Below are 12,892 nucleotides of genomic sequence, written 5' to 3'. Positions count from 1 at the left end.
CTGATTCTGCACTAGTGGCCCAATTCTCTGTCAAGAAAGGAGCTTGAGTTCAGTCTTTTGCTAATGTTTTAAAGTATAATTAAAATAGTCATTGTCAAGGACACTTCTTTAAAGGAATCAAAATTATTTTTCATTGTCCTATTTTAGACAAGTATGTCACTTTGCTTGTAAGCAGAAAATCACAGCCTAGTGTAATTTTTAAGAACATTACTGTTGATTTTTGGGGAGGTGACTTTTTCGAAGAGTGCACTGTCAAAAACATTCCAGTACATTAGAGGTTGAAGAAATAATTTGTTAAGGCTAACCTATGACTAACATAGGGTTAACAGATGTGCACTGAGAACCAAGCGTAGAGCTCATCTAGCCTCTATGTCACTGCTTAGATCAATACAATAGAATTCAAAAGATAGGCTCTAGAGTCAGACTGCTGCTGCTGCTGCTGCTGCTAAGTCGCTACCGTCGTGTCAGACTCTGTGCGACCCCATAGACAGCAGCGTACCAGGCTCCCCGTCCGACTATCTGCACTCAAATTCTGGCAGAAAGCTTACTTGCACTATGACCCAGGAACCATTGCTCAACTCTGTACCTGTGTATCCTTATTTGTAAAATTGATATACTAGTTATCCTTGGATTGCCTGAGTTCAGCTCATGGGCCAGTGGGTGGTCACAGCCTCTCAATGACCTCCTCCAACAAACATCAGCTGTCTGATGTTCCCCTCTTTCATTTGTAATTTTAGTTATCTAAGTCTTCTTTCTTTTCCTCTGAGTCAGCCCAGCTAAATGCTTATCAATTTTGTTGATTTTTTTCAAGAATCAACTCTTGCTTTCATTGATTTTCCCTATTATTTTTCTATTCTCTATTCTATCTCTGACTTAATCTTTATTTTTTTGTTTTCATCTGGCTTTGGGTTTAATTTCTTCTTTTGTTAGTTTTTTTAAGGTGTAAGTTGAGGTAGTTGATTTGAGATCTATTTCTTTTTTAATATAAACATTTATATACCTATAAGTTTTCCTCTTAGCATTACTTTTGTTGAATCCCATAACTTCCATTGTATTTTTGTTTTCATATGTCTCAAGATAATTTTTAATTTCCCATGTTATTTCCTCTTTGACCCATTGGTTTTTTAGGGGTGTGGTGTTTAATTTTCATATATCAATTTTTAATTTTATTTCATTTTATTGTTTTCTGGTTGTGATCAGAAAGTATAGTTTGCATGCTTTTGATCCTTTTAAATTTACCAAGACTTGCTTTGTCACCTACAGTATAGACTAGAGAATGTTCCACATGCACCTGAGCAAAATGTGTATTCTGCTTGGGTGTTCTGTTCGTTAGAGTGTTCTGTATATGTCTGTTGGATCAAATTATTGTTCAAGTCCTCTATTTCCTTACTGATCTTTGTTTGGCTGTTCTATTCGTTATTGAAAGTAGAGTTCTAAAGTCTTCAGCTGTTATTGTACAGCTGTTTCTCCCTTCAAGTCTGTCAATATTTGCATCATATAGTTTGAAGGTCAAATGTTTGGTTTATAGAAATAAAATAGAGAATAGAAAAATAGTGAAAAAAAAAAACTAAACCTAAATTTGGTTCTTTGAAATTCACCTACCTTTTGCTCTATTTGAAATTCACCTACCTTTTGCTATATTGAGAGAGAAAATTTATGGAAAATAACTTACAAAGGGTATCATATGTGTGTGTGTGTGTGTGTGTGTGTGTGTGTGTGTATATATATAAAAGACCTAGTATAACCATTAGAGGAGAGACAACACATGAATTTTAAAAATACATAGAATAGCCCTCAAATCTTTCTTGTAATGTTTTGGTTTCCTTAAAGGCAGCATATTATAGAAATACTTTATAATAAAAATAAAGCCTATAGGAGAATAGTGTTCATGATAGACTCTTCCAGACTCATATAATTTGGGGTTACACAGAAAACCCATTCAATGAAAAAAAAATCACAATTTTGAACATCTTAAATATCTAATAAATGAGGAAATACTGTAGTACTTTCCTTGACAAAAGACTTAGATATGTATTTGGTATGAAAGTGGTGAAGTGAGACTGTGGGTTTTGAAGGAGAGTGTAACAGCTGTTCCCAAAAGTGCTTTTGGCAACTCACCCCCTTCTGATGTGTGCTTGCTGCCTCTCTTACCATGAAATGAGGTCTGTTTCCTTCTCACCTTGACTTTGGACTTGGACACGTGAGTGGCTTTCACCAATAAGATATTAGCAAGTGTGATGCAAGTGGAATCTTGGTAAGTACTTGCACGTTGAGATTGGTCCTTTTGGAATTCTTCCTCTGAAGTTTCAGTCACTATTTTGTGAGAGACCCAATCTAGATCCATAGGAAAAAAATAACAGGCACTGGTCTTCAGGCCCAGCCTAGCTCATAGCTAATAATCAACACCAACCTGCCAGCCATGTGAGTGAGGTCATTTTGGACCTTTCCAGCTGTTGGACCTATGCCATATCACATAGAGAGCTTCAGAATCCCAGGAGATGATGAATGGTTGTTTACATGACCAGGTTTGGAGGTGTTTGTTGTGCAGCAGTAGATCCTGAAACAGTAAAAGAAAGGGTATCATCACACTTAGATGCAAGCGTGATGCCCCTGAGGTATTAATACAGTGTAGCCGTAATTCATTGCCCTGTTTACTTCTGCTGCTGCTGCTGCTAAGTCGCTTCAGTCGTGTCTAACTCTGTGCGATCCCATAGACAGCAGCCCACCAGGCTCCCCCGTCCCTGGGATTCTCCAGGCAAGAATACTGGAGTGGGTTGCCATTTCCTTCTCCACTGTTTATTCTACTCTGGCTTAAAATCAGAATTTTAGTTTACTTATTTTTCTATTTTCTTTTGTGTTTTTTCTTTTCTAAGCATCTGGTAAAAATGGCTTCAAATCAGAGGATACCAAAAAGTGCCACATGTCTGCTGTTGGCATGAGAATCTTCTGGAGGATTTTCTTTGGCCCGCTGAGTCACAGAATTATCATTCTCAAAACTGAAATGATTGTGGAAATCAGCATTGCCTCTAGGCCTCTTGCCTCTGCCTCCGTATTAATTTCTCTTGCCACTGTAAGAAACTGCCACAGACTTAGCAGCTTTAAATGAAACACATTTATTACTCACAAGTTTGTGGGTCAGAAGCCACTCTGTTCTTTGTTTGAGATCCAACGATGCCACAATCAAGGTGTACTCTTTGTTTATGTCTAGAGAGTCGGGGGGAAATCTGCTTTGGGGTTTATTCCGGTTGTGCAGAATTCAGTCCCTGACATCTGAGGCACCCGTTTCCTTGCTTTTTGATGTCCAGGGGACACACTGTGCTCCTGGAGCCCTCTCACATGGCCGGCTCCACCTTCACAGTCAGCAGTGCTGTTAAAGGCCTTCTCACATGCTACTCTCTGACTTCCCTTCAGGATCCACCGAGGGTCCCAGTTCTCCGGCCCTCCATTGCCACTTCTCTTTTCAGATTCTGTCCTGAGTTCCTTGGTTAAATACTGACTGAATCATCATCATCATTATGAAAATGATATTACTTCTATAGGTACTAATAATGTTACAGTTCCTAATTGATAATTAATAAAGATGTGAACTTCATGCCAGTTTGCCAGTTCCTTTAAATACAGTTCTAGTTTTTACAACTGTGACAGCAGTCATTAAAGGTGAGGAAAATAAGACTCAGAGGGGGTCAAATAATTCATGAGGTCACACTGGCATCTTAGCCAGGAAGTATATATGTTATTAAGCCCTAAAAATTGCAGCCCTCTCTTACAGAGCTCCACCAGATTGGTATGCATGGTAACCATGGTACTCCTGTGTTATCCCAGACCCCTCTAACTATGTTTAAACATCTATGTACTGTCCATCTAGCCCCACATTTTAACATTTTAGTTTCATCATCTGCCAAGTTAGATTAATTTATGGGGCAAAGGTAAACAGTTGAAAAGTTAAAAGTGAAAGTTGCTCAGTCGTTTCTGACTGCAACCCCATGTACTGTACAGTCCTTGGAATTCTCCAGGCCAGAATACTGAAGGGGTAATCATTCTGTTCTCCAGGGGATCTTCCCAACCCAGGGATTGAACCCAGGTCTCCTGCATTGCAGGTAGATTCTTTACCAGCTGAGCCACCAGGGAAGGCCAAGAATACTGGAGTGGGTAGCCTATCTCTTCTGCAGGGGATCTTCCTGACCCAGGAATTGAACCAGGGCCTCCTGCATTGTAGGTGGATTCTTTACCAGCTGAACTCCCAGGAAAGCCCCAAGCTAAAAAGTAGAGGACCAAATTAGAAGCCCCCATGCAGTAGGAAAAGGATCTCTGTGGTACAACCATTATCTACACCTACGCTAGTCTCCTGTCCAAACCAGAGTAATTTGCAAAGTTATTAATCTCTCTGATTAAGGACTTTCTAATGGCCATCTCTCTGAAGGTTAAGTCCAAGACTTTCATGTCCTGACTTTGGCTGACCTCTTTCGTTTATCTTCTACCATTCACTGGCTGCCATTTCAACATGTAGCTATACCCAACCTTCAGTCATTTATCATAAGAGTTTTGATATTGTTCAGCAGGTCTAGCCTGCCATCGCACATACTGTTCCTCTGTCTGGAATGACTCTACTTCCGCCACTTCCATTGTTAACCGGGTTGTAATCAGTTGTCAAATGAAGTCAGGTCTTTTTGTCAGAAAGATGTTCCTAACTTCCTGCAATCTGGCTGGATTAGATGTCCCTCCTCTGCACTCCCTCAGCACTCAGAACTCAACTGTTATTAGAATTAGCACATTATACAGCATCACCTACTTGACATGTCTGTTTTTCCATTCGTTCATGAGCACCTAAAAACCAGGAAACCTGTTTTCCATCTTTAAATATCCATCCTCTTTCATTTATGGGGCAGTAAATATTCATTGGAGACAGCTTTTATATTTGCTAGTCTCTTTTCATGAGGTTGAATTATCTACATAGTAAACTTCTTTGTGTCACCACCATCTCCAGCATGTCTACATGCACATATACAGACTAATAGTACCCAAGAGATCTCTTACAATAATAAGTATCAGATAATTGTACACTATTATAATCATCCAAAAATACAAATTTCAGAGCTGGTCTGTTCTCAGTGAGAAAAGTTTTTAGATAACCCATTGAAAAATAAACACCGCCTAAGTTCAGCTTTCTAGTAGAAAACAGTTCTGGTGGAAAAAATAAGTTTCTATTGCATTTTGTTTGTATATATTTCATATATATGTACCCAAACCACATATATTTTTGTTTTCAGGTTGGACGAGCCCACTGAAAGTTACTCCTTCCCAACCGCATCATGGAGAACACTCAATAAATTACCCATATACATTTGATGAGGAAGCAACATGTACAGTAAGAATTTCTTACTAGATGGGTTATATAATATTTGTAATCAATTTATTTCATTGTGTATTTGGTATTTTATGTCCTGTAAGCAAATAGCTATCATACTGAAAAAAGTAAGGGAGAAAGAGAAATATTGTTGATAGCACTTAAAATGATACAAATGAACTTATTTACAAGGCAGAAACAAACTCACAGACTTAAGGAACTAACAAACATATGGTTGCTAGAGGGTAAGGGTGCACATGCTGTCATATTTAAAATGGATAACCAATAAGGACCTATTGTATACACAGGGAACTTTGCTCAGTATTTTGTAATAACCTAAATGGGAAAAGAATTTGAAGAAGAATGGTACATGTATAATGGAATCACTTTGCTATATACCTGAAACTATCACAGCATTGCTAGTCAACTAGCATATAAGTTTTTTTTTTTTTTAATAGCTACCATTTATAAAGTACTCCTTCCTTACCTGTCAGGCCCTGTGCAGAAGTTCACAGTCATTGTATAGTCTCATTGTCTGTGCATCCCTACAGCAACACTATGGAAGAGGAATGAGTAGTGGATGATGGTATGTTCAACCCAGGCCCCTCTGCTGGCAAGCACACCCTCCCTAGTAGCAGCGGGCAGTGGACACTAAGTGTCTGATGGCCTCCACCTGTACTCAGACTTGCCAGTGACTGACTTCCTTGAAGAAAGAATAAAGCTAGACTTCAGCTGAAACCACATTACCATTAGTGTCCTTTCCTTGTTGTATTCTGCACTTCACCTGGAATACTCCTACCATGTATTAATTGAAAAAAAAAATGTGTTTCAGTTCCTGCTTCTAGACAAGACAATGTGTTTATCTCATATTATTTGAGAAAGCTGAAACCCAGTGATGTAAAGCAACTGACTTGACCACAAAAATAAAGTCAAACTTTAAAACTGGATATATTTCTGAATCTTCCTATGTGGCTTTAATAGACTCTAATTACTTGGAAACTCCTCCAGAGATACATGGATATGACATGTTTCTTTTTTTAAGCGACTTTACTGAGGTCTATCTTACAAAACATAAAACTTGCCCATTTGAAGTATTCAATTCAGTGAGGTTTTTCTTTGGCTATCCACTGAATTGTACAACCATTCAGTTCAGTTCAGTTGCTCAGTCGTGTCTGACTCTTTGCGACCCCATGAATTGCAGCACACCAGGCCTCCCTGTCCATCACCATCTCCTGGAGTTCACACAAACTCACGTCCATCGAGTGAATGATGCCATCCAGCCATCTCATCCTCTGTCGTCCCCTTCTCCTCCTGCCCCCAATCCCTCCCAGAATCAGAGTCTTTTCCAATGAGTCAACTCTTTGCATGAGGTGGCCAAAGTACTGGAGTTTCAGCTTTAGCATCATTCCTTCCAAAAAAAAATCCCAGGGCTGATCTCCTTCAGAATGGACTGGTTGGATCTCCTTGCAGTCCAGGGGACTCTCAAGAGTCTTCTCCAACACCACAGTTCAAAAGCATCAATTCTTCGGCACTCAGCCTTCTTCACAGTCCAACTCTCACATCCATACATGACCACTGGAAAAACCATAGCCTTGACTAGACGGACCTTAGTTGGCAAAGTAATGTCACTGCTTTTGAATATACTATCTATGTTGGTCATAACTCTCCTTCCAAGGAGTAAGTGTCTTTTAATTTCATGGCTGCACTCACCATCTGCAGTGATTTGGGAACCCCCAAAAATAAAGTCTGACAGACACTGTTTCCACTGTTTCCCCATCTATTTCCTATGAAGTCATGGGACCAAATGCCATGATCTTCGTTTTCTGAATGTTTTTAAGCCAACTTTTTCACACTTCTCTTTCACTTTCATCAAGAGGCTTTTTAATTCCTCTTCACTTTCTGCCATAAGGGTGGTGTCATCTGTATATCTGAGGTTATTGATATTTCTCCAGGCAGTCTTGATTCCAGCTTGTGCTTCTTCCAGCCCAGGGTTTCTCATGATGTACCCTGCATATAAGTTAAATAAGCAGTGACAATATACAGCCTTGATACACTCCTTTTCCTATTTGGAACCAGTCCGTTGTTCCATGTCCAGTTCTAACTGTTGCTTCCTGACCTGCATATAGGATTCTCAAGAGGCAGGTCAGGTGGTCTGGTATTCCCATCTCTTTCAGAATTTTCCACAGTTTATTGTGATCCACACAGTCAAAGGCTTTGGCATAGTCAATAAAGCAGAAATAGATTACCACAGTCTAATTTTTGAACATTTTCGTCACCACCCCCCCCTCAAAAAAAAACATGTCTATTAGCAGTAAAGTTATGGATATCTTCAAGGAATCTATTTCCATTTTTGTAACTCTTGTATTTATTCCTTCCTAAAGATGATCTGCCTAAATTTATCTGTAGTTTCTCAAGTTGACTTCTCCTTTTCCCACCTCTCCCTTTGTCTTTTCTAATTCTACACTGGAATGGAACATACCTCCCACAGGTCATCAGGTATACTAGGGTGTATGGCCATGGAATAAAAAGGTTGCTCAAAATATATGTCACCTGTTTCTCTGTTACTCAAGATACCATCCACCCATGTCAGGACTTCATGTCTATTCTTGTCTGCATTTTTTTCTATAAGAAAATCATGGCATTAAAATGGGGGAGATTTTCCCTGTTTTCAACTATTCTAAATTCAGATGAAATGGAGAATTTGATTTCTCCATTTGATTTCTCCAAAAGGCGAATTCGTATTTGTTAATTTTGCTTATTCCATCTCCAGACTCTTCAAAGAATCCATTGCTTCTTCTGATAAGTCTTGTGAGAGCTTCGAAAGGGGACATTATTATTGAAGGCACTGATGCTTTTTTTTCCCATCTAAGGCTATAAATTTATGACAAGGCTATATGCATTACCTAGCTATCTATTTTAGAATTAGAATTCTGAAGTTCTTGTCATGCAAAAACTAATAAAGCATACTTATTTAAACTTAAGCATAGAGTTTTATGTCAAGATAAATTTTGATATTTTCCTACCAGTATTGGAAGCTAATTAAGTAACATGGGACAATATTTCCAATGGAAATGACTAGATTAATATTTACTTTTTTAATATAAAAAACTAATAAAATGGAGAGAAGTTACTGAACCAATGAAAGGTTAGAAACTTTAAAATGTAAGCCAGCACTTAGGGTCACTTTGGCCTGATAGGAATTTGCTGCTCAGAAAGGGGAAACTAATCTAACTGAACATTTGCTAGTCTCATAGGTATAAGAAAGAAATTGTACTTGGCTAAGGCTATGGTTTTTCCTGTGGTCATGTATGGATGTGACAGTTGGACTGTGAAGAAGGCTGAGCACCAAAAAATTGATGCTTTTGAACTGTGGTGTTGAAGAAGACTCTTGAGAGTCCCTTGGACTGCAAGGAGATCCAACCAGTCCATTCTGAAGGAGATCAGCCCTGGGATTTCTTTGGAAGGAATGATGCTAAAGCTGAAACTCCAGTACTTTGGCCACCTCATGCGAAGAGTTGACTCATTGGAAAAGACTCTGATTCTGGGAGGGATTGGGAGCAGGAGGAGAAGGGGATGACAGAGGATGAGATGGCTGGATGGCATCAATCACTCGATGGATGTGAGTATGGGTGAACTCCGGGAGTTGGTGATGAACAGGGAGGCCTGGTGTGCTGCGATTCATGGGGTCGCTAAGAGTCGGACACGACTGAGCAACTGAACTGAACACTGACAAAAGAGGGCACAATTGAACTTCAAATTTTATAAACCACATGAAATTCACAGATTGAATTAAACTGTAATAAAACAGAAAACAAGCATTAGAATACTTCAGTGAAGACAATTACTCCCCAAATCAACTATAAAACCGAAGAGCATTGTTATACAGTCTGAAGTTTGTTATATATTTTCAAACAACCGTTTGGGGTTGTGAAAATTTGCAGAAATTTCATACAGAAATTCAAAGAATAATTGCAAATAAAATTTTAGGTGAAATAAAGATTCATTCAGAAATTATGGCTTCAGTACATGAAAACCAAGAAAAAGGCAATTAAAATAAAAATTTAATGAAACTCATCCAAGAGAATAAAAAGACAATAAAGAATTAGTTGAAAATAGCTAAGGGAAAATGGTTGAAAAGGAAGATCTGCAAAGAACAAACAGTTCAGTTCAGTCACTCAGTCATGTCCGACTCTTTGCAACCCCAAGAACTACAGTAACTCAGGCTTCCCTGTCCATCACCAACTCGCAGATTTGCTCAAACTCATGTCCATCGAGTCAGTGATGCCATCCAACCATTTCATCCTCTGTTGTCCCCTTCTGCTGCCTTCGATCTTTCCCAGCATCAGGGTCTTTTTCAGTGAGACAGTTATTCGCATCAGGTGGCCAATGTGTTGGAGCTTCAGCTTCAGCATGAGACCTTCCAATGAATATTCAGGACTGACTGGTTTGATCTCCTTGCAATCCAAGGGACTCTCAAGAGTCTTTTCCAACACCACAGTTCAAAAGCATCAATTCTTCGGCGCTCAGCTTTCTTTATAATGCAACTGTCACATCCATACATGATTACCAGAAAAACCATAGCTTTGACTAGATGGACCTATGTTGCCAAAGTAATGTCTCTGCTTTTTAATACACTGTCTAGATTTGTCATAGCTTTTCTTCCAAGGAGCAAGCGTCTTTTACATTCATGGCTGCAGTCACCATCCATAGTGATTTTGCAACCCAAGGAAATAAAACCTGTCACTATTTCCATTGTTTCCCCATCTATTTGCCATGAAGTGGTGGGCCTGGATGCCATGATCTTAGTTTTCTGAATGTTGAGTTTTAAGCCAATTTTTTCACTCTCACTTTCATCAAGAGGCTCTTTAGTTCCTCTTTGCTTTCTGCTTTTTGCTTTCTCTGGTATCATCTGCATATCTGAGGTTATTGGTATGACAGCTTGTACTTCTCCAGCCTGGCATTTCATATGATGTACTCTGCATATAAGTTAAATAAGCAGGGTGGCAATATACAGCCTTGACGTACTCCTTTCCCAATTTGGAACCAGTCTGTAGTTCCATGTCTGGTTCTAACTGTTGCTTCTTGACCTGCATACAGATTTCTCAGGAGGCAGATTATGTGGTCTGGTATTCCCATCTCTTGAAGAATTTCCCACAGTTTGTTGTGATCCACACAGTCAAAGGCTTTGGTGTAAATCAGAAGTAGATGTTTCTCTGGAACTCTCTTTCTGAAACTTTCTGTGATCCAATGGATGTTGGCAGTTTGATCTCTGATTCCTTTGCCTTATCCAAACCCAACTGGAACATCTGGAAGTTCTCGGTTCATGTACTGTTGAAGCCTCACTTGGAGAATTTTGAGCATTACTTTTCTAGTGTGTGAAATGAGTGCAATTATGTGGTAGCTTGAGCATTCTTTGGCATTGCCTTTCTTTGGGATTAGAATGAAAACGGACCATATTCAGTCCTGTGGCCACTGCTGAGTTCCCCAAATTTGCAGGCATATTGAGTGCAGCACTTTCACAGCATCATCTTTTAGGTTTTGAAATAGCTCAACTGGAATTCCATCACCTCCACTAGCTTTGTTCTTAGTGATGCTTCCTAAGGCCCACTTGACTTCACATTCCAGGATGTCTGGCTCTAGGTGAGTGATCACACCATCATAGCTATCTGGGTCATTAAGATTTTTTTGTATAGTTTTCTTTGTATTCTTGCCACCTCTTGATATCTTCTGCTCCTGTTAGGTCCACACCATTTCTGTACTTTATTGAGCCCATCTTTGCATGAAATGCTCCCTTGGTGTAACTTATTTTCTTGAAGAGATCTCTAGTCCTTCCCATTCTATTGTTTTCCTCCATTTCTTTGCACTGATCACTGAGGAAGGCTTTCTTATCTCTCCTTGCTATTCTTTGGAATTCTGCGTTCAGATGGGTATATCTTTCCTTTTCTCCTTTACCTTTAGCTTCTCTTCCTTTCTCAGCTATTTGTAATGCCTCCTCTGACAACCATTTTTCCCTTTTTGCATTTCTTTTTCTTGGGGATGGTCTTGATCACTGTCTCCTCTACAGTGTCATGAACTTCTGTCCATAGTTCTTTAGGTACTCTGTCTATAAAATCTAATGCCTTAAATCTATTTCTCACCTCCACTGTATGATCATAAGGAATTTGATTTAGGTCATACCTGAATGGTCTGGTGGTTTTCCCTACTTTCTTCAATTTAAGTCTGAATTTTGCAATAAAGAGTTCATGATCTGTGTGCAGTCAGCTCCTGGTCTTGTTTTTGCTGACTGTATAGAGCTTCTCCATCTTTGGCTGTAAAGAATGTAATCAATCTGATTTCAGTATTGACCATTTGGTGATGTCCATGTGTGGAGTCATCTCTTGTGTTGTAGGAAGAGGGTTTTGCTATGACCAGTCCATTTTGTTGGCAAAGCTCTGTTAGCCTTTGCCCTGCTTCATTTTATACTCCAAGGCCAGACTTGCCTGTTACTCCAGGTATTTCTTGACTTCCTACTTTTGCATTCCAGACTCCTATGATGAAAAGGACATCTTTTTTTGGTGTTAGTTCTAGAAGATCTTTAGGTCACCATAGAACTGTTCAATTTCACCTTCTTCGACTTTAGTGGTTTGGGCATAGACTTGGATTACTGTAATATTGAATGGCTTGCTTTGGAAATGAACAGAAATCATTCTGTCATTGAGATTGCAACCAAGTACTGCATTTCATACTTTTTTGTTGACTATGCGGGCTACTCCATTTCTTCTAAGGGATTCAGTGGAGTAGAAGGTCATACACTCATCTTCTCCTGTGAGATCTCCAAAATTGCTGCTCTCTGCTGAACAGCCACTGACGGGAGAATGTTGGATCCCACCAAAAAAAGATACCACACATCCAATAGCAAAGGAGAAGCCTCAGCAAGACAGTAGGAGGGGTGAAATCATGTTTATTTATTTTTTTTAATTTATTTATATTTATTTATTTATTTATTTTTTAAAAATTTAAAATCTTTAATTCTTACATGCGTTCCCAAACATGAACCCCCCTCCCACCTCCCTCCCCATAACATCTCTGTGGGTCATCCCCATGCACCAGCCCCAAGCATGCTGTATCCTACATCAGACATAGACTGGCAATTCAATTCTTACATGATAGTATACATGTTAGAATGCCATTCTCCCAAATCATCCCACCCTCTCCCTCTCCCTCTGAGTCCAAAAGTCTGTTATACACATCTGTGTCTTTTTTCCTGTCTTGCATACAGGGTCGCCATTGCCATCTTTCTAAATTCCATATATATGTGTTAGTATACTGTATTGGTGTTTTTCTTTCTGGCTTACTTCACTCTGTATAATCGGCTCCAGTTTCATCCATCTCATCAGAACTGATTCAAATGAATTCTTTTTAACGGCTGAGTAATACTCCATTGTGTATATGTACCACAGCTTTCTTATCCATTCATCTGCTGATGGACATCTAGGTTGTTTCCATGTCCTGGCTATTATAAACAGTGCTGCGATGAACATTGGGGTACATGTGTCTCTTTCAATTCTG

General features: G+C 39.2%; 1 protein-coding gene across 1 annotated transcript in view; it reads left to right on the top strand.

Annotated features, from left to right (window-relative positions):
- The window catches only part of SPMIP7 (sperm microtubule inner protein 7), a 63,091-nt gene that overhangs the window by 2,050 nt on the left and 48,149 nt on the right, over positions 1 to 12,892 (top strand). The window contains exon 2 of the mRNA XM_068973149.1: positions 5,268 to 5,365. Within this exon, the coding sequence (XP_068829250.1) occupies positions 5,268 to 5,365 (98 nt within the window). The remainder of the gene's footprint in view (positions 1 to 5,267; positions 5,366 to 12,892) is intronic.

Source organism: Capricornis sumatraensis, chromosome 5 (genome assembly GCF_032405125.1).
Source record: "Capricornis sumatraensis isolate serow.1 chromosome 5, serow.2, whole genome shotgun sequence".
NCBI lineage: Eukaryota > Metazoa > Chordata > Mammalia > Artiodactyla > Bovidae > Capricornis > Capricornis sumatraensis.
The sequence above is the reverse complement of the archived record's forward strand: the minus strand, read 5'-3'. Positions and strand labels throughout refer to the sequence as shown.